The sequence below is a fragment of the Scyliorhinus torazame genome, chromosome 31 (genome assembly GCF_047496885.1).
Source record: "Scyliorhinus torazame isolate Kashiwa2021f chromosome 31, sScyTor2.1, whole genome shotgun sequence".
Classification (NCBI taxonomy): Eukaryota; Metazoa; Chordata; class Chondrichthyes; order Carcharhiniformes; family Scyliorhinidae; genus Scyliorhinus; species Scyliorhinus torazame.
This window is the reverse complement of record NC_092737.1, coordinates 17,666,241-17,693,198: the sequence shown is the minus strand read 5'-3', so window position 1 is coordinate 17,693,198 and position 26,958 is coordinate 17,666,241. Positions and strand designations below refer to the sequence as shown.

General features: G+C 51.2%; 1 protein-coding gene across 1 annotated transcript in view; it reads left to right on the top strand.

Moving 5' to 3' along the window:
• The first annotated feature begins 8,821 nt into the window (after positions 1-8,821).
• The window catches only part of LOC140404727 (polyunsaturated fatty acid 5-lipoxygenase-like), an 88,554-nt gene continuing 70,417 nt past the window's right edge, over positions 8,822-26,958 (top strand). Inside the window, exons 1-3 of the mRNA XM_072493407.1 lie at positions 8,822-9,098; positions 17,106-17,301; positions 20,703-20,784. Of these exons, the coding sequence (XP_072349508.1) occupies positions 8,949-9,098; positions 17,106-17,301; positions 20,703-20,784 (428 nt within the window). The 5' untranslated portion in view covers positions 8,822-8,948. The remainder of the gene's footprint in view (positions 9,099-17,105; positions 17,302-20,702; positions 20,785-26,958) is intronic.

The window sequence follows — 26,958 nt, the reverse complement described above, 5'->3', positions numbered from 1 at the left end:
CAAACTATGACACAGTGTATGGAAAGGCTCAGTAAACCAAGGTCCACCACACTAAGAAAACAAAAAGGGACGGTCAATAGAGAATTAAAGGTGCTATATTTAAATGCGTGCAGTGTACGGAACAAGGTAGATGAGCTTGTGGCCCAGATTGTGACTGGCAGGTATGATGTGGTAGGCATCACAGAGACATGGTTGCAGGGGGTTCAGGACTGGCATTTAAACATCCAGGGATTCACAACCTATCGAAAAGACAGAGAGGTGGGCAGAGGGGGCGGGGTTGCCTTGTTAATTAGGAATGAAATTAAATCAATAGCACTAAACGACATAGGGTCAGATGATGTGGAGTCTGTGTGGGTAGAGTTGAGGAACCACAAAGGCAAAAAAACCATAATGGGAGTTAGGTACAGGCCTCCTAACAGTGGTCAGGACCGGGGGCACAAAATGCACCACGAAATAGAAAGTGCATGTCAGAAAGGCAAGGTCACAGTGATCATGGGGGACTTCAATATGCAGGTGGACTGGGTAAATAATGCTGCCAGTGGACCCAAGGAAAGGGAATTCATTGAATGTTTACAGGAGGGCTTTTTGGAACAGCTTGTGATGGAGCCCACGAGGGGACAGGCCATTCTGGACTTAGTGTTATGTAATGAGCCAGACTTGATTAAAGATCTTAAAGTAAGGGAGCACTTAGGAGGCAGTGATCATAATATGGTAGAATTCAATCTACAATTTGAAAGAAAGAAGGTAGAATCAGATGTAAAGGTGTTACAGTTAAATAAAGGTAACTACAGGGGCATGAGGGAGGAACTGACGAAAATCGACTGGGAGCAGAGCCTAGTGGGAAAGATAGTAGAACAGCAATGGCAGGAGTTTCTGGGAGTAATTGAGGACACAGTACAGAGGTTCGTCCCAAAGAAAAGAAAGGTTATCAGAGGGGGGATTAGGCAGCCATGGCTGACCAAGGAAGTTAGGGAATGCATCAAAGCAAAAGAGAAAGCCTATAATGTGGCAAAGAGTAGTGGGATATCAGAAGATTGGGAAGGCTACAAAAACAAACAGAGGATAACAAAGAGAGAAATAAGGAAAGAGAGGATCAAATATGAAGGTAGGCTAGCCAGTAACATTAGGAATGATAGTAAAAGTTTCTTTAAATACATTAAAAACAAACGGGAGGCAAAAGTTGACATTGGGCCGCTCCAAAATGACGCTGGTAATTATGTGATGGGAGACAAGGAAATAGCTGAGGAACTAAATAAGTACTTTGCGTCAGTCTTCACAGTAGAAGACATGAGTAATATCCCAACAATTCCGGAGAGTCAGGGGGCCTGATAAGGTGCCTCATGGGAGACTGCTGAGTAAAATAAGGGCCCATGGTATTCGAGGCAAGGTACTAACATGGATTGACGATTGGCTGTCAGGCAGAAGGCAGAGAGTTGGGATAAAAGGTTCTTTTTCGGAATGGCAACCGGTGATGAGTGGTGTCCCGCAGGGTTCAGTGTTGGGGCCACAGCTGTTCTCTTTATATATTAACGATCTAGATGACGGGACTGGGGGCATTCTGGCTAAGTTTGCCGATGATACAAAGATAGGTGGAGGGGCAGGTAGTATGGAGGAGGTGGGGAGGCTGCAGAAAGATTTAGACAGTTTAGGAGAGTGGTCCAAGAAATGGCTGATGAAATTCAACGTGGGCAAGTGCGAGGTCTTGCACTTTGGAAAAAAGAATAGAGGCATGGACTATTTTCTAAACGGTGACAAAATTCATAATGCTGAAGTGCAAAGGGACTTGGGAGTCCTAGTCCAGGATTTTCTAAAGGTAAACTTGCAGGTTGAGTCCGTAATTAAGAAAGCAAATGCAATGTGGGATTGATGATTGAAAATTCATCTCAAGAGGCTTGGAATATAAAAGCAGGGATGTACTTCTGAAGCTTTATAAAGCATTAGTTAGGCCCCATTTAGAATACTGTGAGTAATTTTGGGCCCCACACCTCAGGAAGGACATACTGGCACTGGAGCGGGTCCAGCGGAGATTCACACGGGATGATCCCAGGAATGGTAGGCCTAACATACGATGAACGTCTGAGGATCCTGGGATTATATTCATTGGAGTTTAGGAGGTTGAGGGGAGATCTAATAGAAACTTACAAGATAATGAATGGCTTAGATAGGGTGGATGTAGGGAAGTTGTTTCCATTAGCAGGGGAGACTAGGACCCGGGGGCACAGCCTTAGAATAAAAGGGAGTCACTTTAGAACAGAGATGAGGAGAAATTTCTTCAGCCAGAGAGTGGTGGGTCTGTGGAATTCATTGCCACAGAGGGTGGTGGAGGCCGGGATGTTGAGTGTCTTTAAGACAGAAGTTAATAAATTCTTGATTTCTCGAGGAATTAAGGGCTATGGAGAGAGAGCGGGTAAATGGAGTTGAAATCAGCCATGATTGAATGGTGGAGTGGACTCGATGGGCCGAATGGCCTTATTTCTGCTCCTATGTCTTATGGTCTTAATAATCATTCATTTCTTAAAGGTACTCTCACTACAGATACTTATATACACACCCATTTATAAACACTCATTTCTTAAAGGTACTCTCACTACAGATACGTATATACACACCCATTTATAAACACCCATTTCTTAAAGGTACTCTCACATGACACCCCGATCCAAAAGCCTGTCATGGCAGCTTTAATAGACTGTGAGATTTTTAAACAAGAAAAGCCTGTTCGGTGAAGCGAGAAACCTAATGGCAAACAAAGTATAATACAACTTAACTCATTAAGCACCAAACAGCTTGGAGTTGAAGTGATAAAGACAATAGCCTGGGTTTTTAACCATTTAAAACATTTATTATCAAAAACCCATTTTGTCACTGGTTTAAAACCAGAACTGTCTGCGGCTTTAAACTTGATGCTCCCCAGACCTCAGTCCGAAACCTCAACTGCCAAAAAACGCATGTCAATCGTTGCCTGTCCTCCTCCGTTAACGACAAATCTGTCCAAAAGAGATATGAAGTTCCTTTCTCGTGTTGAGGATGGCCATTTTGCGAGTTTCAGATTTCATGGTTGCCGACTGGTCTACGATGAAGGCCCGCCTCCTGGCTGCAGGGAGAAGCCCTAAGCCACGTATCGCTAAAAATTTGCCAAGAACTGTTAACTTGAGAAAACTGTCATTATTTTGAATGTTGCTTTATTAATTTTAAGAAATTAACATATCTTGTTAGCTGTGCTTTCTTTAACAGCCGGCGAATTCATCCACAGAAAACCAAGTTCGTTCAGCGCAAGATTGGTTCAGTCATATAATCAATAAGTTATTGTGTTTGATATTTTAAAATAAATGTTTAAAACTAGCTTGAAAATTAAAACTTCTGACAATGTGGAAGCTGTTTTTAAAAAAAAAACACTCAATTTTTATTAAAAGCAAATCTATGTTCCAAGAGTACACAGCGTTCTAAGATAATTGATAAGCAGTAATTTGGCAGCAATCCAACTTTTTCTCCCAATCCATTTGAGTGACATATAGAAAAAACATTTAGAGATGCAAATAGCATCATTCCAAGTTATCCCCCCACTGTATGCCCTTTTTGTCCCTGCAAGAAAATTAACCCTTTCAACAGGCTTTAGTACGGCCATATTCCATTCTGGAAGCGATCTATACCTTTTACTTAACTATTCGCTGTCTCTCTGTCTTTCATATTTCACTTTCTAACTCTGACTTTTGATTAATCTTTTAAATGGTTAAAAACCCAGGCTCTTGTCTTCATCACTTCAACTCCAGGCTGTTTGGTGTTTATTGGGTTGAGTTGTATTACACTTTGTTGACCATTAGGCTCGTTGCCTAACTGAACAAGCTTTTCTTGTTTAAAAATCTCCCAGTCTATTCCTTCCTTGGACGTTGTGGGAAGTAGTTCTCTCCCATTTGAAGTTCCTGAATCTATTTTAGGAATCATGTCTGCCATAAACTCAGCCCTACGCCCAATTTTTTGGTCGTCAACTACGTTGATACCACACAATTTTTGAGTGAGTAAGTGGGACATCCCGAGGGATGTCCGTGAGGGAGTAAGTGGGACATCCCGAGGGACGTCTGTGAGGGAGTAAGGGGGACATCCCGAGGGATGTCCGTGAGGGAGTAAGGGGGACGTCGCGAGGGATGTCCGTGAGGGAGAAAGGGTAACGTCCCGAGGGATGTCCGTGAGTGAGTAAGTGGGACATCCCGAGGGACGTCCATGAGGGAGTAAGGGGGACGTCCCGAGGGTTGTCCGTGAGGGAGTAAGGGGGACGTCCCAAGGGATGTCCGTGAGGGAGTAAGGGGGACGTCCTGAGGGACGTCCATGAGGGAGTAAGGGGGACGTCCTGAGGGACGTCCGTGAGGGAGTAAGGGGGACGTCCCGAGGGACGTCCGTGAGGGAGTAAGGGGGACGTCCCGAGGGATGTCCGTGAGGGAGTAAGGGGGACGTCCCGAGGGACATCCGTGAGGGAGTAAGGGGGACATCCTGAGGGATGTCCGTGAGGGAGTAAGGGGGACATCCCGAGGGATGTCCGTGAGGGAGTAAGGGGGACGTCCCGAGGGACGTCCGTGAGGGAGTAAGGGGGACGTCCCGAGGGATGTCCGTGAGGGAGTAAGGGGGACGTCCCGAGGGACATCCGTGAGGGAGTAAGGGGGACATCCTGAGGGATGTCCGTGAGAGAGTAAGGGGACGTCCCGAGGGATGTCCGTGAGGGAGTAAGGGGGACGTCCCGAGGGATGTCCGTGAGGGAGTAAGGGGGACGTCCCGAGGGACGTCTGTGAGGGAGTGAGGGGGACATCCTGAGGGATGTCCGTGAGGGAGTAAGGGGGACGTCCCGAGGGACATCCGTGAGGGAGTAAGGGGGACATCCTGAGGGATGTCCGTGAGGGAGTAAGGGGGACGTCCCGAGGGATGTCCGTGAGGGAGTAAGGGGGACGTCCCGAGGGATGTCCGTGAGGGAGTAAGGGGGACGTCCCGAGGGACGTCTGTGAGGGAGTGAGGGGGACATCCTGAGGGATGTCCGTGAGGGAGTAACAGGGACATCCTGAGGGACATCCGTGAGGGAGTAAGGGGGACGTCCCGAGGGATGTCCGTGAGGGAGTAAGGGAGACATCCTGAGGGACGTCTGTGAGGGAGTAAGGGGGACATCCCGAGAGATGTCCGTGAGGGAGTAAGGCGGAGGCCCCTAGGGACGTCCGTGAGGGGGACATCTCGAGGGACGTCCGTGAAGGAGTAAGGAGGACATCCTGAGGGACGTCTGTGAGGGAGTAAGGGGGACGTCCCGAGGGATTTTCATGAGGGAGTCAGGGGGTTGTCCTGAGGGACGTCCGTGAGGGAGTAAGGGGGACATCCTGAGGGACGTCCGTGAGGGAGTAAGGGGGACGTCCCGAGGGATGTCCGTGAGGGAGTAAGGGGGACATCCTGAGGGACGTCTGTGAGGGAGTAAGGGGGACGTCCCGAGGGTTGTCCGTGAGGGAGTAAGGGGGACATCCTGAGGGACGTCTGTGAGGGAGTAAGGGGGACATCCTGAGGGACGTCTGTGAGGGAGTAAGGGGGACATCCTGAGGGACGTCTGTGAGGGAGTAACGGGGACATCCTGAGGGACGTCCGTGAGGGAGTAAGGGGGACGTCCCGAGGGATGTCCGTGAGGGAGTAAGGGGGACATCCTGAGGGACGTCTGTGAGGGAGTAAGGGGGACATCCTGAGGGACGTCTGTGAGGGAGTAAGGGGGACATCCTGAGGGACGTCTGTGAGGGAGTAAGGGGGACATCCTGAGGGACGTCTGTGAGGGAGTAAGGGGGACATCCTGAGGGACGTCTGTGAGGGAGTAAGGGGGACGTCCTGAGGGACGTCTGTGAGGGAGTAAGGGGGACGTCCCGAGGGATTTTCATGAGGGAGTCAGGGGGTTGTCCTGAGGGACGTCCGTGAGGGAGTAAGGGGGACGTCCCGAGGGATGTCCGTGAGGGAGTAAGGGGGACATCCCGAGGGATGTCCGTGAGGGAGTAAGGGGGACGTCCCGAGGGATGTCCGTGAGGGAGTAAGGGGGACATCCTGAGGGACGTCCGTGAGGGAGTAAGGGGGACATCCCGAGGGATGTCCGTGAGGGAGTAAGGGGGACATCCTGAGGGACGTCTGTGAGGGAGTAAGGGGGACATCCTGAGGGACGTCTGTGAGGGAGTAAGGGGGACATCCTGAGGGACGTCTGTGAGGGAGTGAGGGGGACGTCCTGAGGGACGTCTGTGAGGGAGTGAGGGGGACATCCCGAGGGACGTCTGTGAGGGAGTAAGGGGGACATCCTGAGGGACGTCTGTGAGGGAGTGAGGGGGACATCCCGAGGGACGTCTGTGAGGGAGTAAGGGGGACATCCTGAGGGACGTCTGTGAGGGAGTAAGGGGGACGTCCCGGGGGATGTCCGTGAGGGAGTAAGGGGGACATCCCGAGGGACGTCTGTGAGGGAGTAAGGGGGACGTCCTGAGGGACGTCTGTGAGGGAGTAAGGGGGACATCCTGAGGGACGTCTGTGAGGGAGTAAGGGGGACGTCCCGGGGGATGTCCGTGAGGGAGTAAGGGGGACATCCCGAGGGACATCTGTGAGGGAGTGAGGGGGACATCCCGAGGGACGTCTGTGAGGGAGTGAGGGTTACATCCCGAGGGACGTCTGTGAGGGAGTAAGGGGGACATCCTGAGGGACGTCCGTGAGGGAGTAAGGGGGACATCCTGAGGGACGTCTGTGAGGGAGTAAGGGGGACATCCTGAGGGACGTCCGTGAGGGAGTAAGGGGGACATCCTGAGGGACGTCCGTGAGGGAGTAAGGGGGACATCCTGAGGGACGTCTGTGAGGGAGTGAGGGTTACATCCCGAGGGACGTCTGTGAGGGAGTGAGGGGGACATCCCGAGGGACGTCCGTGAGGGAGTAAGGGGGACATCCCGAGGGACGTCTGTGAGGGAGTAAGGGGGACATCCTGAGGGACGTCCGTGAGGGAGTAATGGGGACATCCCGAGGGATGTCCGTGAGGGAGTAACGGGGACATCCTGAGGGACGTCCGTGAGGGAGTAAGGGGGACATCCTGAGGGATGTCCGTGAGAGAGTAACGGGGACATCCCGAGGGATGTCCGTGAGGGAGTAACGGGGACATCCCGAGGGACGTCCGTGAGGGAGTAATGGGGACATCCCGAGGGATGTCCGTGAGGGAGTAACGGGGACATCCTGAGGGACGTCCGTGAGGGAGTAAGGGGGACATCCTGAGGGATGTCCGTGAGAGAGTAACGGGGACATCCCGAGGGATGTCCGTGAGGGAGTAACGGGGACATCCTGAGGGACGTCCGTGAGGGAGTAAGGGGGACGTCCCGAGGGATGTCCGTGAGGGAGTAAGGGGGACATCCCGAGGGACGTCCATGAGGGAGTGAGGGGGACATCCTGAGGGATGTCCGTGAGGGAGTAACGGGGACATCCTGAGGGACGTCCGTGAGGGAGTAAGGGGGACATCCTGAGGGACGTCTGTGAGGGAGTAAGGGGGACATCCCGAGGGACGTCTGTGAGGGAGTAAGGGGGACATCCTGAGGGACGTCTGTGAGGGAGTGAGGGGTACATCCTGAGGGATGTCCGTGAGGGAGTAACGGGGACATCCTGAGGGACGTCTGTGAGGGAGTAAGGGGGACATCCCGAGGGACGTCCATGAGGGAGTGAGGGGGACATCCTGAGGGATGTCCGTGAGGGAGTAACGGGGACGTCCCGAGGGATGTCCGTGAGGGAGTAAGGGGGACATCCCGAGGGATGTCCGTGAGGGAGTAAGGGGGACATCCCGAGGGATGTCCGTGAGGGAGTAAGGGAGACATCCTGAGGGATGTCCGTGAGGGAGTAAGGCGGAGGCCCCTAGGGACGTCCGTGAGGGGGACATCTCGAGGGACGTCTGTGAGGGAGTAAGGGGGACATCCCGAGGGATGTCCGTGAGGGAGTAAGGGGATTATCCAGATTTCACGATGGCAGCGAGTTCGCAGCAGCCTGGGGAGGGGAAGGGACTCTCTCTATTCCTTGCTCGGAAGTATAGAAGGTTGATTTGCAAAATGCAAAAGAAGGCTAGGTTCCTCCCGACGCTTCATTGCGCAGTAGGAAATGGAGGGAGGCTCAGACGAGAGACAAGACACACAAAGCTCTTGTCATTCTTCTGAGCCTGTACGAACAACAAGCAAAGTGTTTTTTTTAATTTAGAGGACCCAATTCATTTTTTCCAATTAAGGGGCAGTTTAGCGCGGCCAATCCACCTACCCTGCACATCTTTGGGTTGTGGGGGCGAAACCCACGCAGACATGGGGGAAAATGTGCAAACTCCACACGGACAGTGACCCAGAGCCGGGATCGAACCTGGACCTCGGCGCCGTGAGGCTGCAGTGCTAACCACTGCGCCACCGTGCTGACAACAAGCATCAACAAGATATAAACCCCCTGACTGCTGTTCTAGCGGCAGCCATGGAGAAACTGTTTCTGACCTAGAGGGAGAGGCAGCTGACCTCCACTCCGTACAGAAAGCCCCTCTTCAAATGGCGGCCAAAGTACCCAGACAAGGAAGGTCAGAACAGTGCCTTTTGTGTCACAGAGAGACAAATACCGTGCAACAGGCTGTTGGCATGTGGTGCAGGGTGGGGTGCCGGCATGTGGGGTGAGGTCACTCTCTGTGGGGTGGGGGAGCCTGGCCAGGGGTGTTGCCCATCCCATATGTATCTTAGACCAAGGTTTCCTCTGGCTGCTAAGTATGGAAGACTGGATTTGCAATGAATTACACAGAGCTGTTTTAAACGCTAGACTGGTGGTACTCTGCGTCAGATTGTGAAGTCACCTGATTTCACACAAACCCCGCCTTTTTTAATGTACACAGCCTGCATTCGAATTTCTGGACACTTAGTGTGATAGGTGTACTATAGTTGGAGCTCTCGATACCTCCCACCATCAAAATGATCACCTACAATGTCGCTATCAAGACTGGGGAAGAGTTTGATGCAGGAACTTGGAGTTACGTGTACTGCACCCTGATTGGAGAGCGGGGAAAGAGTCACCGAACCAGTGTGAACAGGGGGTTCTTTGGTACCCTGAAGCAGGGATCTGTAAGTATATACACTAACAGAGGGAATGCAGATTGCAAATATCAAGAGTAATTCAATTGTACTGAAGCACCTCAAGGTGGGACATGCTGTATCGAGACGAGTTGCATTTTATTGCACTCTGTAATTTCTAAGTCAGGATGTTTTGGAACACTTCTATCAATTGTCTGGATAATGTATATTTTGGGGGAAATAATACCAGCAGAGGGGGTGCAGTGCCTCAAAGACACCAATTCACCCGATTACAATCAATGTTACATTAGGCAGTGTTCGTGTATGGATTTAAAAAATCATTTAAAAAAGAAAGACCGGCATTTATATTGTGCTTTGCACACAGGCCAAGTGTCAGAAAGCACTTTACAGCCAGTGAGATATTTTTGAAGTGCGCTCGCTGTTGTAATGTACGAAATTTAGCAGCCAATTCCGCACAGCAAGATCCCACAATCGGCAATGTGGAAATGACCAGATATCAGCATTATTCCTTGCACAGGAGATGATGGGAAAGCAGCAAATCCGAAAAAGGAGAATAATCTATGGGGCTTTCTGTTTGTGCCGCTGATTGAGCTAAACACCAGGGAGAACTCCCCACCTCTTTTTTCAAATAGCATCAAGGAGTCTTTTAAATCCACCTGAGCAGGGGCATGGGGGCCTGGGTATAACACCTCACCCACGCAGTACTGCACTCCCTCAGTACCACACTCCCTCAGTACCACACTCCCTCAGTACCGCACTCCCTCAGTACCACACTCCCTCAGTACCACACTCCCTCAGTACCACACTCCCTCAGTACCACACTCCCTCAGTACCACACTCTCTCAGTACCACACTCCCTCAGTACTGCACTCTCTCAGTACCACACTCCCTCAGTACCACACTCCCTCAGTACCACACTCTCTCAGTACCACACTCCCTCAGTACTGCACTCTCTCAGTACCGCCCTCCCTCAGTACCGCACACCCTCAGTACTGCACTCCCTCAGTACCACACTCCCTCAGTACCACACTCCCTCAGTACCACACTCCCTCAGTACCACACTCTCTCAGTACCGCCCTCCCTCAGTACTGCACACCCTCAGTACTGCACTCCCTCAGTACCACACTCCCTCAGTACCACACTCCCTCAGTACCACACTCCCTCAGTACTGCACTCCCTCAGTACTGCGCTCCCTCAGTACCACACTCCCTCAGTACCACACTCCTTCAGTACTGCACTCTCTCAGTACCGCCCTCCCTCAGTACTGCACTCCCTCAGTACTGCACTCCCTCAGTACCACACTCCCTCAGTACTGCACTCCCTCAGTACTGCACTCTCTCAGTACCGCCCTCCCTCAGTACCGCACACCCTCAGTACTGCACTCCCTCAGTACCACACTCCCTCAGTACCACACTCTCTCAGTACCACACTCCCTCAGTACCACGCTCCCTCAGTACTGCACTCTCTCAGTACTGCACTCCCTCAGTACCACACTCCCTCAGTACCACACTCTCTCAGTACCACACTCCCTCAGTACCACACTCCCTCAGTACCACACTCCCTCAGTACTGCACTCCCTCAGTACCACACTCTCTCAGTACCGCACTCCCTCAGTACCGCACTCCCTCAGTACCACACTCCCTCAGTACCACACTCCCTCAGTACTGCACTCTCTCAGTACTGCACTCCCTCAGTACCACACTCTCTCAGTACCGCACTCCCTCAGTACCACACTCCCTCAGTACCACCCTCCCTCAGTACCACACTCCCTCAGTACTGCACTCTCTCAGTACCGCCCTCCCTCAGTACTGCACTCCCTCAGTACTGCACTCCCTCAGTACCACACTCCCTCAGTACTGCACTCCCTCAGTACTGCACTCTCTCAGTACCGCCCTCCCTCAGTACCGCACACCCTCAGTACTGCACTCCCTCAGTACCACACTCCCTCAGTACCACACTCTCTCAGTACCACACTCCCTCAGTACTGCACTCTCTCAGTACTGCACTCCCTCAGTACCACACTCCCTCAGTACCACACTCTCAGTACCACACTCCCTCAGTACCACACTCCCTCAGTACTGCACTCCCTCAGTACCACACTCTCTCAGCACCGCACTCCCTCAGTACCGCACTCCCTCAGTACCACACTCCCTCAGTACCACACTCCCTCAGTACTGCACTCTCTCAGTACCGCGCTCCCTCAGTACCACACTCCCTCAGTACCGCACTCCCTCAGTACCACACTCCCTCAGTACCACACTCCCTCAGTACTGCACTCTCTCAGTACTGCACTCCCTCAGTACCACACTCTCTCAGTACCGCACTCCCTCAGTACCACACTCCCTCAGTACCGCACTCTCTCAGTACCGCACTCCCTCAGTACCACACTCCCTCAGTACCACACTCCCTCAGTACCACACTCCCTCAGTACTGCACTCCCTCAGTACCACACTCTCTCAGTACCGCACTCCCTCAGTACCGCACTCCCTCAGTACCACACTCCCTCAGTACCACACTCTCTCAGTACTGCACACCCTCAGTACTGCACTCCCTCAGTACCACACTCCCTCAGTACCGCACTCCCTCAGTACCACACTCCCTCAGTACCGCCCTCCCTCAGTACCGCACACCCTCAGTACTGCACTCCCTCAGTACCACACTCCCTCAGTACCACACTCCCTCAGTACCACACTCCCTCAGTACCACACTCTCTCAGTACCGCCCTCCCTCAGTACCACACACCCTCAGTACTGCACTCCCTCAGTACCACACTCCCTCAGTACCACACTCCCTCAGTACCACACTCCCTCAGTACCACACTCCCTCAGTACTGCACTCTCTCAGTACCGCCCTCCCTCAGTACTGCACTCCCTCAGTACTGCACTCCCTCAGTACCACACTCCCTCAGTACTGCACTCCCTCAGTACTGCACTCTCTCAGTACCGCCCTCCCTCAGTACCGCACACCCTCAGTACTGCACTCCCTCAGTACCACACTCCCTCAGTACCACACTCTCTCAGTACCACACTCCCTCAGTACCGCGCTCCCTCAGTACTGCACTCTCTCAGTACTGCACTCCCTCAGTACCACACTCCCTCAGTACCACACTCTCTCAGTACCACACTCCCTCAGTACCACACTCCCTCAGTACTGCACTCCCTCAGTACCACACTCTCTCAGTACCGCACTCCCTCAGTACCGCACTCCCTCAGTACCACACTCCCTCAGTACCACACTCCCTCAGTACTGCACTCTCTCAGTACTGCACTCCCTCAGTACCACACTCTCTCAGTACCGCACTCCCTCAGTACCACACTCCCTCAGTACTGCACTCTCTCAGTACCGCACTCCCTCAGTACCACACTCCCTCAGTACCACACTCCCTCAGTACCACACTCCCTCAGTACTGCACTCCCTCAGTACCACACTCTCTCAGTACCGCACTCCCTCAGTACCGCACTCCCTCTGTACCACACTCCCTCAGTACCACACTCTCTCAGTACTGCACACCCTCAGTACTGCACTCCCTCAGTACCACACTCCCTCAGTACCGCACTCCCTCAGTACCACACTCCCTCAGTACCGCCCTCCCTCAGTACCGCACACCCTCAGTACTGCACTCCCTCAGTACCACACTCCCTCAGTACCACACTCCCTCAGTACCACACTCCCTCAGTACCACACTCTCTCAGTACCGCCCTCCCTCAGTACCGCACACCCTCAGTACTGCACTCCCTCAGTACCACACTCCCTCAGTACCACACTCCCTCAGTACCACACTCCCTCAGTACCACACTCCCTCAGTACCACACTCCCTCAGTACCACACTCCCTCAGTACTGCACTCTCTCAGTACCGCCCTCCCTCAGTACTGCACTCCCTCAGTACTGCACTCCCTCAGTACCACACTCCCTCAGTACTGCACTCTCTCAGTACCGCCCTCCCTCAGTACCGCACACCCTCAGTACTGCACTCCCTCAGTACCACACTCCCTCAGTACCACACTCTCTCAGTACCACACTCCCTCAGTACCGCGCTCCCTCAGTACTGCACTCTCTCAGTACTGCACTCCCTCAGTACCACACTCCCTCAGTACCACACTCCCTCAGTACCACACTCCCTCAGTACCGCACTCCCTCAGTACCACACTCTCTCAGTACCGCACTCCCTCAGTACCGCACTCCCTCAGTACCACACTCCCTCAGTACCACACTCCCTCAGTACTGCACTCTCTCAGTACTGCACTCCCTCAGTACCACACTCTCTCAGTACCGCACTCCCTCAGTACCACACTCCCTCAGTACTGCACTCTCTCAGTACCGCACTCCCTCAGTACCACACTCCCTCAGTACCACACTCCCTCAGTACCACACTCCCTCAGTACTGCACTCCCTCAGTACCACACTCTCTCAGTACCGCACTCCCTCAGTACCGCACTCCCTCAGTACCACACTCCCTCAGTACCACACTCTCTCAGTACTGCACACCCTCAGTACTGCACTCCCTCAGTACCACACTCCCTCAGTACCGCACTCCCTCAGTACCACACTCCCTCAGTACCGCCCTCCCTCAGTACCGCACACCCTCAGTACTGCACTCCCTCAGTACCACACTCCCTCAGTACCACACTCCCTCAGTACCACACTCCCTCAGTACCACACTCTCTCAGTACCGCCCTCCCTCAGTACCGCACACCCTCAGTACTGCACTCCCTCAGTACCACACTCCCTCAGTACCACACTCCCTCAGTACCACACTCCCTCAGTACCACACTCCCTCAGTACCACACTCCCTCAGTACCACACTCCCTCAGTACCACACTCTCTCAGTACCGCCCTCCCTCAGTACTGCACTCCCTCAGTACTGCACTCCCTCAGTACCACACTCCCTCAGTACTGCACTCCCTCAGTACTGCACTCTCTCAGTACCGCCCTCCCTCAGTACCGCACACCCTCAGTACTGCACTCCCTCAGTACCACACTCCCTCAGTACCACACTCTCTCAGTACCACACTCCCTCAGTACCGCGCTCCCTCAGTACTGCACTCTCTCAGTACTGCACTCCCTCAGTACCACACTCCCTCAGTACCACACTCTCTCAGTACCACACTCCCTCAGTACCACACTCCCTCAGTACTGCACTCCCTCAGTACCACACTCTCTCAGTACCGCACTCTCTCAGTACCGCACTCCCTCAGTACCGCACTCCCTCAGTACCACACTCCCTCAGTACCACACTCTCTCAGTACTGCACTCTCTCAGTACCACACTCCCTCAGCACCACACTCTCTCAGTACCGCGCTCCCTCAGTACCACACTCTCTCAGTACCACACTCCCTCAGTACCACACTCCCTCAGTACTGCACTCTCTCAGTACCGCCCTCCCTCAGTACCGCCCTCCCTCAGTACTGCACTCTCTCAGTACTGCACTCTCTCAGTACCGCACTCCCTCAGTACTGCACTCTCTCAGTACCGCACTCCCTCAGTACCACACTCCCTCAGTACCACACTCCCTCAGTACCGCCCTCCCTCAGTACCGCACTCCCTCAGTACCACACTCCCTCAGTACCACACTCCCTCAGTACTGCACTCTCTCAGTACCACACTCTCTCAGTACCGCACTCCCTCAGTACCGCACTCCCTCAGTACCACACTCCCTCAGTACCACACTCTCTCAGTACCGCACACCCTCAGTACTGCACTCCCTCAGTACCACACTCCCTCAGTACCGCACTCCCTCAGTACCACACTCCCTCAGTACCGCACTCCCTCAGTACCGCACTCCCTCAGTACCACACTCTCTCAGTACCACACTCCCTCAGTACCACACTCCCTCAGTACCACACTCCCTCAGTACCACACTCTCTCAGTACCGCACTCCCTCAGTACCACACTCTCTCAGTACCGCACTCCCTCAGTACCACACTCCCTCAGTACCACACTCCCTCAGTACCACACTCCCTCAGTACCGCACTCCCTCAGTACCCCACTCCCTCAGTACCCCACTCCCTCAGTACCACACTCTCTCAGTCCCACACTCCCTCAGTACCACACTCCCTCAGTACCGCACTCCCTCAGTACCACACTCTCTCAGTACCGCACTCTCTCAGTACCGCCCTCCCTCAGTACCGCACTCCCTCAGTACCACACTCCCTCAGTACCGCACTCCCTCAGTACCCCACTCCCTCAGTACCCCACTCCCTCAGTACCCCACTCCCTCAGTACTGCACTCCCTCAGTACCCCACTCCCTCAGTACCACACTCTCTCAGTACCGCACTCTCTCAGTACCGCCCTCCCTCAGTACCGCACTCCCTCAGTACCACACTCCCTCAGTACCGCACTCCCTCAGTACCGCACTCCCTCAGTACCCCACTCCCTCAGTACCCCACTCCCTCAGTACCCCACTCCCTCAGTACTGCACTCCCTCAGTATCCCACTCCCTCAGTACCCCACTCCCTCAGCACCGCACTCCCTCAGCACTGCACTCCCTTGGCACCGCACTCCCTCAGTACCGCACTTCCTCAGTATCAAGAACTTCTAACACCGACATCAAGAACTTCTAACAAAGATCGTTGAATCTTAACTTCAACAGCTACATATTACCTGTGCTCTGCCCAAGTTGCCAGGGATAACTCCTATGCTCTCACTACGTGACCTCTTTTGTAGGCACATCATCCCATTCTCATGCTACCAGTCGTTCTACACTGAGCTTCTGCCTTTGATTCCCTCACCCATTTCCTCTCTCAAACACTGTTCAGTGTTGGAAACTGACTGCTTGTAAAGAATTTTGTGTTTTTGTTCTGCATTCACAGAATTTCACAAAATTTATCACAGAATTTACAGTGCAGAAGGAGGCCATTCAGCCCATCGAGTCCCATTCATGATGTTTAAACTTTTATCTGTCAAGAAACCCACGAATATGTTCAGATACCAGGCAATTTCTTGTCCGAACAGGAATGTTGTCAGCTACCTGTCAGAAAGATATACCTGCATGATGTTTGTAAACCAAAAAATGCCGAAATTTGATGATTCCAGGCATCTCGGGAGATTCCCTTACAGAATCTGCAGGGTCTCAGGACCCCAATTCAGGGCCAGTGTTTTGTTCGATTAATTAATAAATGCTCAAGGAGCTGTTGTCCGTTGACTGAAATGCATCTATAATAATTAGAACTCTGTTTGTTCGTTAGCAAAGCACTTTGCAGAGATAGTTTGGAAATGTAGGAAACAGTGAGGAGGGTAGTAACAGACTTCAGGAGGACATGAATTTGGAGGAATGGGCGGACGCAGGACAGATTCAACGTATTGCAGAGAATGCAGTCCAAAGATGTGCAGGTTAGGTGGATTGGCCATGCTAAATTGTCCCTTGGTGTCCAGGGTTGAGTGGGGTTGGGGGAATGTATGAAGCAGTGTGCCTGGATGGAATACTCTTTTGGAGAGTGGGTGCAGACTTGACGGGCCGAATGGCCTGCTTCTTCATTGTAGGGATTCTACGAACACAGTTTCTGAGGTAGACAATCATACTCATTAGCCAGTAACAGCCGAAGAAGAAGCGAAAGAAAACTATCCTTGATTTGCTTGGAATATTTTAAGATTTCAGTTTGCATCATGAAGGCCTAAGTCTCAAACACACTAACAGTTGTTAACTTGATTATTTCTCTCTTTCTCTCAGATTACTCCTAAACTAGGGCACCTCTCACTTATGTATCAACAATCTGCCTCAGACTTCATCTCCATTTGAGCTCTGACCCTGGCTACCCAGTCCTAACCTCAGGAAGCCCAGCAGACAAAGGGGGGCAAAGACTGCCACATGGAAGAGGGAACCACCTTTCCAGCACTTCTTGTGGTTCAAGAGAAGCAAGGGTTTTTGCCCTATTACCTACCCCCCCCCCCCCCCCCCCCCCGTTAATCTACTTCTATGATCAGAACCTTCTGTGCTGAAATTGAACAGCCCCCAGCAGATGCCCTCACCCTGCATCATCAGACTTATACTTACCCCAATGCAGTCTATCAAATACTCACAATCAAATTTAATTTCCAGGTGACTCAGTATGAAATTATCAGTGCCCAGGTCCTTGGGCCCATTTACTTTGTGGAGCTGGAAGTATCTAAATTCTTCAAACAAAATTACTGGCTCTGCAGCTCTGTGACGGTGGAGACCCCGGAGGGAAATACCTTACAATTCCCCTGCTACAGGTGGCTAGACAGCTGTACCATACGCATCCGGGAAGGAACAGGTAAGATGATAAAGTTGCAGTTTACTGGGAAATAGCAAAGTTGGCCCACAGCAATAACTTGTATTCATACAGAGCATTTTCTCAAAGCAGTTTATGCTCAATGAGGACATTTTGAAGTCTAATGTAGGAAACGTGGCCGCCATTTTATACACAGGTTCCGACAAACACCTTTTATCAATTCTGGTCGAGGGGTAATATTGGCCAGGATGCCAGAGAGAACCGCCCTGCCCCTTTTCAAAATAGTCCCATGGGATCTTTCACACCCATCTACAAGTCTTTGGTTCAACATCTCAACTGACAGATGGCACCTTCCAGGACAAATAATCAATTTTTACCACATTTCAAGACATTTTCTTCACACCAATAAGATTGCAGGTTGAGCTCCTGTGCCTGAAGTGTGTTCAAAATGAGGGATTTGACGGTCAAATTCGGTGCTGTTAATCTCCTCAGGGATCAGTGGACGTTTAGTTAGTATCGTTCCATTGTTCATTTGTCTCACATAATCAGTGTTTATATATAAGATATTTTAAGATAAAGATAGATAGTTTTTTGAAGAATAAAGGGATTAAGGGTTATGGTGTTCGGGCCGGAAAGTGGAGCCGAGTCCACAAAAGATCAGCCATGATCTCATTGAATGGTGGAGCAGGCTCGAGGGGCCGAATGGCCTACTCCTGCTCCTAGTTCTTATGTTCTTATAACCCATTCTGGACCCATGATTTAGATTCAGCCTGTATTCATTCTCAGTATCTAATTTTGCAAAGATGAACTATTCAAACATCTTTTGTGTGTACCGCATTCCTGAGTATCTATTATTCTCTCCAGACTACCACAATCCTGAACCAGACCTCAACAGTGGCTCGGATCCTGGACAGGATCACCAATATTTTATTTTAATTTTGTAAGAGTGTGAGGAAAGGTTACCTCACGCCAGGAGTAATTTCATGAAAAATAAGAATAAAGAAGCTTTATTACTAACCTAGTATTAAAATATCTTTAACATCACATGAGGAAATAGCTTACAATTACCCTTTAAACAGTGCTAATCAATACAGGGTCACAATGTCCCTTTATTCCCACTCAAAACAACAAAACATCCCATTTCAAGCTCTCCATGCACTTCCAAATACAGTTAGCACTCTGAAATACCTGCTGTTCAGAGATGTCTGGATACTCTTCTTTGAGAAAGAGATGATGTGGAGATGCCGGCGTTGGACTGGGGTGAGCACAGTACAAAGTCTTACAACACCAGGTTAAAGTCCAACAGGTTTGTTTCGATGTCACTAGCTTTCGGAGCGCTGCTCCTTCCTCAGGTGAATGAAGAGGTCTGTTCCAGAAACACATGTGTTTCTGGAACAGACCTCTTCATTCACCTGAGGAAGGAGCAGTGCTCCGAAAGCTAGTGACATCGAAACAAACCTGTTGGACTTTAACCTGGTGTTGTAAGACTTGAGAAAGAGAGATCTTTTTACACTGCTTTAAAAGAAAAGATCTGTCAGAACCATGCAGAAACTCTGGCTGTTCATTCAGAAACTGCTTCCCAGCCTCTTTCAGCTCCTCTTCCAGTCAGACAATTCAGAATTGGAAAGAAACTGCCAATCTGTCTACAGACATATCTTTGACTGAACTGCACTGAGTGCAGATGCTGGACTTTTGCTCACATCTCCATTTAAAGTTCAACTAATTGGTTTTCTGCAAAATTCCTGATATCTCAGCTCCTCCCTAGTAATTACATTATTTTACCAAGCTGAAATCTATTTAACTCCACAGGGAAACCCCCCTTAATCCAAACAAAACTCCATTCACCCAAGCTTTTTACGACACCTTAATTGCACCTCTGGCCGGGATTTTTGAAAAGCCATGACTGCCACTGTCATACACGCACCAAACCTGACTTCAACTGTTACTGCACCAAATTTATACAATAAAATTGTATCTGAAATTCCTACATTCATTACACCTCTCCCCCTTAAAAAGATGATCCAGCAATATAAAAAGGTGACTTCATTTTCACAAAGCTGTTTAACTTTAACATTTCTCATTTCTAAACACAAATACTCTATAAGTTATATATCATATAAGTTGCATATCATATTACATATAAACTTGCAAATTTAAACATGAGCACGGTCCATTTCAATCTTACATTTCCACATTCGAACGTTCCCGCTTTCTCACATTCCAAAGTTGTGATAAAGCATTGGCAATCACGTTTTCTTCAATGGATTGTGGTGTGTATATACAATTGTCTCTGAAGAATTGTCAGTGACATAAGACCATAAGACATAGGAGCAGAATTCGGCCATTCGGCCCATCGGGTCTGCTCCGCCATTCAATCATGGCTGATACGTTTCTCATCCCCATTCTCCTGCCTTCTTCCCATAACCCCGATCCCCTTATTAATCAAGAACCTATCTATCTCTGTCTTAAAGACACTCAGTGAATTGGCCCTCACAGCCTTCTGCGGCAAAGAGTTTCACAGATTCACCACCCTCTGGCTCATCTCAGTTTTAAAGGATCGCCCCTTCAGTTTGGGGCTGTGCCCTCGGGTTCTAGTTCTTCCTACAAGAGGAAACATCCTCTCCATGTTCACTCTATGCAGCCCTCTCAGTATCCTGTAAGTTTCAATGAGATACGCTCTCATCCTTCTGGGCTCCAACGAGTACAGACCCAGAGTCCTCAACCGCTGCTCATATGACAAGGGGATCCTTCTTGTGAACCTGCTCTGGACTCTTTCCAAGGCCAGCACATCTTTAAAAGAAAAACCCTGAATCCTGTCAGAACCATGCAGAAACTCTGGTTGTTTCTTCCGAAGCTTGTTTCAGCTCTCCTTCCAATCAGACAGGTTTGAACTGCTTGGAAAGAAATTGCTAGTCTGTCGACAGACGAATCTTTGACTGAACTGCACCGAGAGCAGATGCTTGACTTCTGCTCACATCTCAATCTAAAACTCAACTAACAATGCTTTTCTGCAAAATGCCTGATACCTTACCTCCTCCCAGTAATTATATCATCTCATCAAGCTGAAATCTAATTAAATCTACAGGGAAACACTTTATCCAAGCAAAACTGCATTATCCCAAGCTTTTACGATACCTTAATTGCACCTCTGGCTCCCAAAGTCTTTCAACCCAGGATTTCTTAAAACACTACTGCAGCAGTTGTACACACTAACCCAGGCTTTTGACCCTTATTGCACCAAATACAGATAATACCATATATCTTAAATTCACACATGCATCACAATAGACAATTTAAACCCTCAGATTAGATTTCAGTTTATAATTAAAGCCCAGGTATTCATGATCCTAATTGTATAACCTCTCAAATCTTCAATCGCATTCCAGGCTGTAATTCACCTTGGATATCAAATTCTGTACTTAACTCTGAATTTTGCGTTGCAGCTAAGAGATTCTGTGATGACCTGTTACCCAAATTTCAGTCCCATCGCCAGGATGAACTACAGGCTGAACAAAAGCTCTGCAGGTAAGGCCCAGATATCTCAGCTTCAATAATGGGGAGGCTCAGAGCCGTACAGCTACTGGCAGCAAGATTGCTGACTAATTTTATTGCATGATATTGCCGTGGAATGCAAGTACCCAAATTAGGGGTTGGTTCAGCACAGTGGGCTAAACAGCTGGCTTGTAATGCAGAACAAGGCAGCAGCGCGGGTTCAATTTGTGTACCGGCCTCCCCAAACAGGCAGAGGAATGTGGCAACTAGGGGCTTTTCACAGTAACTTCATTGAAGCCTACTTGTGACAATACACGATTATTATTATTATAAATGGGATTGACCCTTTTAAACAGGGAAGTTACTAAAATGTGGAAGGACGATGTGTAATCATATCCAGTCAGTCAACTGTTTTATTCATTGCCAGGATCTATAAATGTCTTCTCTCCTTAATTATTCCTTTGTATAATTACAAAGCATTGCACATTAATAACACAGAAATAGATGGATCCTCCCACCTCCATCCCATCAGGAAATCCCTCTATTCCCGCAGTAGTTAGCCCTGCGATCTCACGCCACTGAGGACCCAGGTTCGATCCCGGCCCTGGGTCACTGTCTGTATGGAGTTTGCACATTCTCTCCATGTCTGCGTGGGTTGCACCCTCACAACCTAAAGATGTGCAGGGTGGGTGGATTGGCCACGCTAAATTGCCCCTTAATTGGAAATAAATAATTGGGTACTCTAAATTTATTTTTTTTGAAATTAAAACAAAATCTCTCTATTCCTTTCTCACGAATGGTTTAATCCAATTTCCCCATAAATGCCAGTTGCCCTGACCTCCCCCTGTGGGAGCGAGTTCCACATTCTCACCACACTCTGGGTCAGAGGTTTCTCCTGATTTCTCAATTAGAACATAGAACATACAGTGCAGAAGGAGGCCATTTGGCCCATCGAGTCTGCACCGACCCATTTAAGCCCTCACTTCCACCCTATCCCCCCAACCCAATAACCCCCCCTCCACCTTTTTTGGTCACGAAGGGCAATTTATTAGACTTTGAACAAATTACTATCTTATATTGGTGACTATATCATGTGAGTATCCCTTTAAGAAAGTTTTTTGCTTATCACATAGCTTCAGTGATGTCATTGTGTGGGTGGAGCTGGGCTGTGGCTGTGAGGCTTGTTTTAGTTTCACTTTGTTTGACTGCTGTTGGCTGCAGACAGGGGAAAGTGTTTAGCCTGTCTCTCTCTATTTTTATTTTAAATATCCGTTCCAGTAAAAATCACCTTGGTGGTGGCTTTGGAGATATAATTGCTTTTCGGAAGGAATTTGAATCTGCTGGTTGAAAACCGGATCAGAATCATAGAATTTACAGTGCAAAAGGAGGTCATTCGGCTCATTGAGTCTGCACCGGCCCTTGGAAAGAGAACCCTACCTAAGCACACACTCCATTCCTGTAACTCCACCCAACCCAACCTTTTTTTTGGACACTAAGGGCAATTTAGAATGGCCAATCCACCCAACCGGCACATCTTTGGACTGTGGGAGGAAACCGGAGCACCCGGAGGAAACCCACACAGACACGGGGAGAACATGCAAACTCCGCACAGACAGTGCCCAAGCCGGAAATCGGACCTGTGACCCTGGAGCTGCGAAGCAACTATGCTAACCACTGTGCTACCGTGCCCGCCCCCTTGGTAGGGACCAAGACTAGTCTTAGTCAAGTGAGAATACAGTGTGCTGGGCCACGCCTTTGAATAGGAGCTTTTGGTTCAGTGGATTTTGTTTTTGAATTGGAACAGTTAAGAGGGAATTCATTAAGTGTTATACATAGATTACTGTATCTGGGTGGTGTCTTTATGTTTGTAATTGATAAAATTTCTTGCTGTGTGCTTATATATTTTTATGTTTATAGTTGATAAACATTCTTGCTGTGTGTTAATATATAAATGTTAACTAAGTTCTTAGAATAAAGCTTGTTTTGATTAAAATGTTGAAAGACTATTGAATCACACCTGAAGTGAAGGCTCTTGTGCTCATCCTAGCCAAATTCAACAAAAAGTTATTGATCAGGTTGCTCCATAATATACAAAAATAATAATAATCTTTATTGACACATGTAGGCTTACATTGCAATGAAGTTACTGTGAAAAGCCCCTACTCTCCACATTCCGGCGCCTGTTCGGGTACACAGAGGGAGAATTCAGAATGTCCAAATTACCGATCAGCCCGTCTTTCAGGACTTGTGGGAGGAAACCGGAGCACCCGGAGGAAACTCACGCAGACACGGGGAGAACGTGCAGACTCCGCACAGACAGTGACCCAGCCGGGAATCGAATCTGGGACCCTGGTGCTGTGAAGCCACAGTGCTATCCACTGTGCTACCGTGCTGCCCACTTGGAGTTTCTAAGCCCTGGCCGATGACAATTAATAGTCCTGGTCTCCCCCACGGTCTTCTCTACGCTTACATTATCAAATCCTTTCACAATCTTAAAGACCTCGAACAGTCTTCATTTTCCAAGGAGAAGTGGCCCATCCCATCCAATCTACAGGGCTTTCATACCTCAGTTTAACTTACTCATTGACTCGTAAATGACGGGAGACCCTGCTCTCAGGATCTATCCAGCTCGGTCCGCCATGTCGCAATGTGTAGCCTGCCTATTGTGGGTGGGATCACTTTTTTAACAAATCTGCATATTTAGAGCAGGGCAGCTAGTCTCACTCTAATATGTATTCCCAAGATCTAACCCAGGCATGGAATCTAACTCCCTTGCCTTGGAGACTTTGGATGGGTGCTGTTCAGTGCTGGTCTCCACAAACAGGAACCAGATGGAACGGCACTTGTGTGATTCTCCCAGGGGATTGGAGGCCTCCAGGTGTTTGTCCTTTTGACAGGGTGGTACTCTGGCACTTGGGCAGCCTGGCAGTGTCACCTGGGTGCCAGCCTGCCACCACAGCAGTGTTCATGCATGGGGGGGGGGGGGGGGGTGTGGATATGGATGGTTTGGGGAACCCCTTACAGTGAGGTGGGTTGGGTTTTGGGGTCTCTTGCTGCACTGAGGAGTTCCAACGGGAAGAGCTTCTCAGTGCAGAAAGTGGGTCTAAGTGTGGCCTCGTCGGGGTGTTTCCTGCTGAGGCCCCAGATCTAGCTGGATGGGCGTTAGACAACGGGGTGTTTCTTGGCGCTCTAAGTGCCGAGACACACCCAGCTAATCTCATGCATTACGGGTCAGTGGCCAGCATGTGACGGCTTCCCGCAGAGAGATAGAAAGATGCCAAAAAAGCTAGTTGGATAGTAATGGCCGTCAACATTTATTTGTCACAAAGGCAGAGATCGATCCTGACTGGGTGTGAGTGGAGAATTTTTCTCAGTAAGTTAAGGTAGAAACTGACTATCCATATCAAATTTGAAAATGGAGACAGTGGCCGCAATTCTCCGGCTGTTGCGATTCAATTGGACATTCTGAATTCTCCCCATTTGTACCCCAACAGGCGCCGGAATGTGGCGACGAGGGTACTTTCACAGTAACTTCATTGCAGTGTTAATGTAAGATTACTTGTGACACTAAAGATTATTAGTATTCACTTTTCCTGCCGGCAATGTGCCCCGGTGGCATGGGGGGTGGGGGCCTTCAGTGGGAATGACAAGCAGCGTCAAGAGAGAATCCTGTCGTCAGTGAATGACGTGACCTTGAAAAACACATGGGGCTGGATTCTCTGCTCCCCAATGCTGAAATTGCATTCGGCGGTGGAGCGGAGAATTCGTTTTGGTGCCAATATCGGGAGCGGCGCCGTTTTTTGTAGGTGCCAATTATCCACGGCCTCAGGCCAATGCCTGAGGCCCGCCCCGCGATGCTCCGTCCCCGACCGGCCGAGTTCCCGACAGCGTGGGCTACGTGAGCTCACGCCGTCCAGGAACCGCGTCTGGCAGCTGCGGACTCAGTCCAGGGCCGCCGCAATCGGGGGAGGGCTGATCTGCGGGCAGGGGGGGCATCATTCGGGGCTGGGGGCATTGGGGGCAGGTGGTCAGTGGCGCGCGAGCGGCTGAAGGGGAACAGTCCGGGTCCGTGGTCTGAGTCCGCCATGGAGCCCGGCACGGCCACTGCAGGCCACCGTCGTGAGCGTGCGCGGCCTCGGAACCGGGAGTGCTCAGCGCTGTAACGGCAGCTGGAGCTGGGAGCTCCCCGCTGCTCCCTGCTAGCCCCCAGCAAAAGTGAAATTGTGGTGGGTGCCAGTTTCACGCCAAATTGCAATTCTCCCGTTCTGCAACAGCGGCGTCAATACGTTCCCCTCCTCAGGCACATTAAACGCCGTTTGCTTCTCCGGGCAACTTCCGGGGCCTCCGCGATTCTCCAGCGGGGCGAATTCCCGACGCCGAACTGGTGCTGTGGCTGATGAGGAAGAGAGAGGAGACAGGACACGGAGAGGTACAACTGTGGTTTGCCGGTCCTGACTCCGGCTGGGCTGACTGCAGGGATGCCCTGCTCGGGCTGGGGGAGTGGGGTAACGGGGTGGGGGAGGGCCGTGGGGCAGGGGTCTGGGCGGTGCCCAGGCATGGACTGCCAGTCACAGCCTGCAAGGCAGCCACCTTGCTGTGCACCCCACTGATCACCCGCCCTGGCAGAGGGACACCGACCGTATGGGCGCTCCCACCGCACCGCTCCCATGTTGTATCCCCCACCCTCCACCCCACCATCACCGCACCCCACTCTCCGTCATACCACCTCGCCCCCCCTCAGCCGGCCAGCACCCACCATTAGGGCATCACGCGGCCCACCCAAGGGCAATGCTCACAGTAGCCCCTTCGGGGGGGGGGGGCACCGGACGGGGTCCACGGAGCCGACGGCTGACAAGGACAGCGCCAATGGGACGGGTGCCAGGGTGAAGGCCCCACGGTGCCCAGCCGGGGTGCATAGAGAAGGGGGGGAGGGGGAACATGTGGGGGCAGAGTCCGCAGTGCCAACTGGGGCCATCATGTAGCCCGTTGGACCGGGTTGGGCGCGGGAATACACACCATGATAACATGTCGACCGTTCACCCTTGCAGACAATGGATATTGGAATTCAACCAGCAATGGTGGCCTTCCTCCTCGTCGCCACAGCCCTGGGGGATGCCCTTCAGCTGTACGAGCTGGAGCTGCTCGAGGAGGAAGAAGCTGCAGCAGCGGAGCCAGCCCCAGAGGAACAGGAAGCAGCCGCTGAGGACGAAGATCCGGCCACCCAACAGGCCGAAGAGGAGGGGGTGTGATGCACGATCAATGACCACTAAAGCGAGGTTGTAGTCCAACTGAAGGCTTTAATAAGCTAGATGTTTCCCCCAGCAGCTCAGGTACAGAATGGAGGCTGCTGGGGTGGCACGGGCTCTTAAACCCCGCCTTGCAGGGCGGAGCTACCACACAGTTTGACCAATGGGAAACATACAATATCTACCAATGGTGTTCCAGCATTACCAGGTACCGTAATACCTTGACAGAGATTACCACATTCACCCCCTGTTAACAAAAGAGTCCGGCGGGGGTGGTGGCCTGACATTACAGCGTAGTAATGTGGTAGAAATTATAGTTATGCCGGTACCGTAATACCTCCGTACAGCGATTTGTAACTATTTACAATTCCATTTACTATTTACAATTTATGATTCATAATTAACTATACACTTTAAAATGAAGCAATCAGTCGATCGGGGGCCCTGGTCGTCCTCGGTGATCGTCAAAGCTTCGGTGGTGACTCCGGTGGAGGCTCGGGCGTCTGTGACTCCGGGAGCGTGGCCTCGATCCCTGTGGCAGCTTCGACATCCCTAGCCGGCGCTGGTGGGGAAAACGGTTGACCTGGGAAGGGAGCGTCTGCGGGGTGCGTCGGTGAGTGGGGGGGCCTAGACGGGGCCGGCGAAAGGACCGACCCTCCTGTAAGGTGCACAGGTGGGAGGGAGGGTGGGACTGGTGGCTGGGGTGTGCGTGGGGCTCCGGCGGGCGCCAGGTCTCGTAGGGAGACCGTATCTTGTCGGCTGTTGGGGTACGCCACATAGGCGTACTGGGGGTTAGCATGGAGAAGATGGACCCTCTCGACCAACGGGTCCGACTTGTGCGCCCGCACGTGTTTTCGGAGCAGGATGGGTCGGGAGCTCCAGCCAGGTCGGGAGCGAGGTCCCAGAGGAGGACTTCCTGGGGAAGACAAGGAGACGTTCGTGAGGTGTTTGGTTGGTTGTG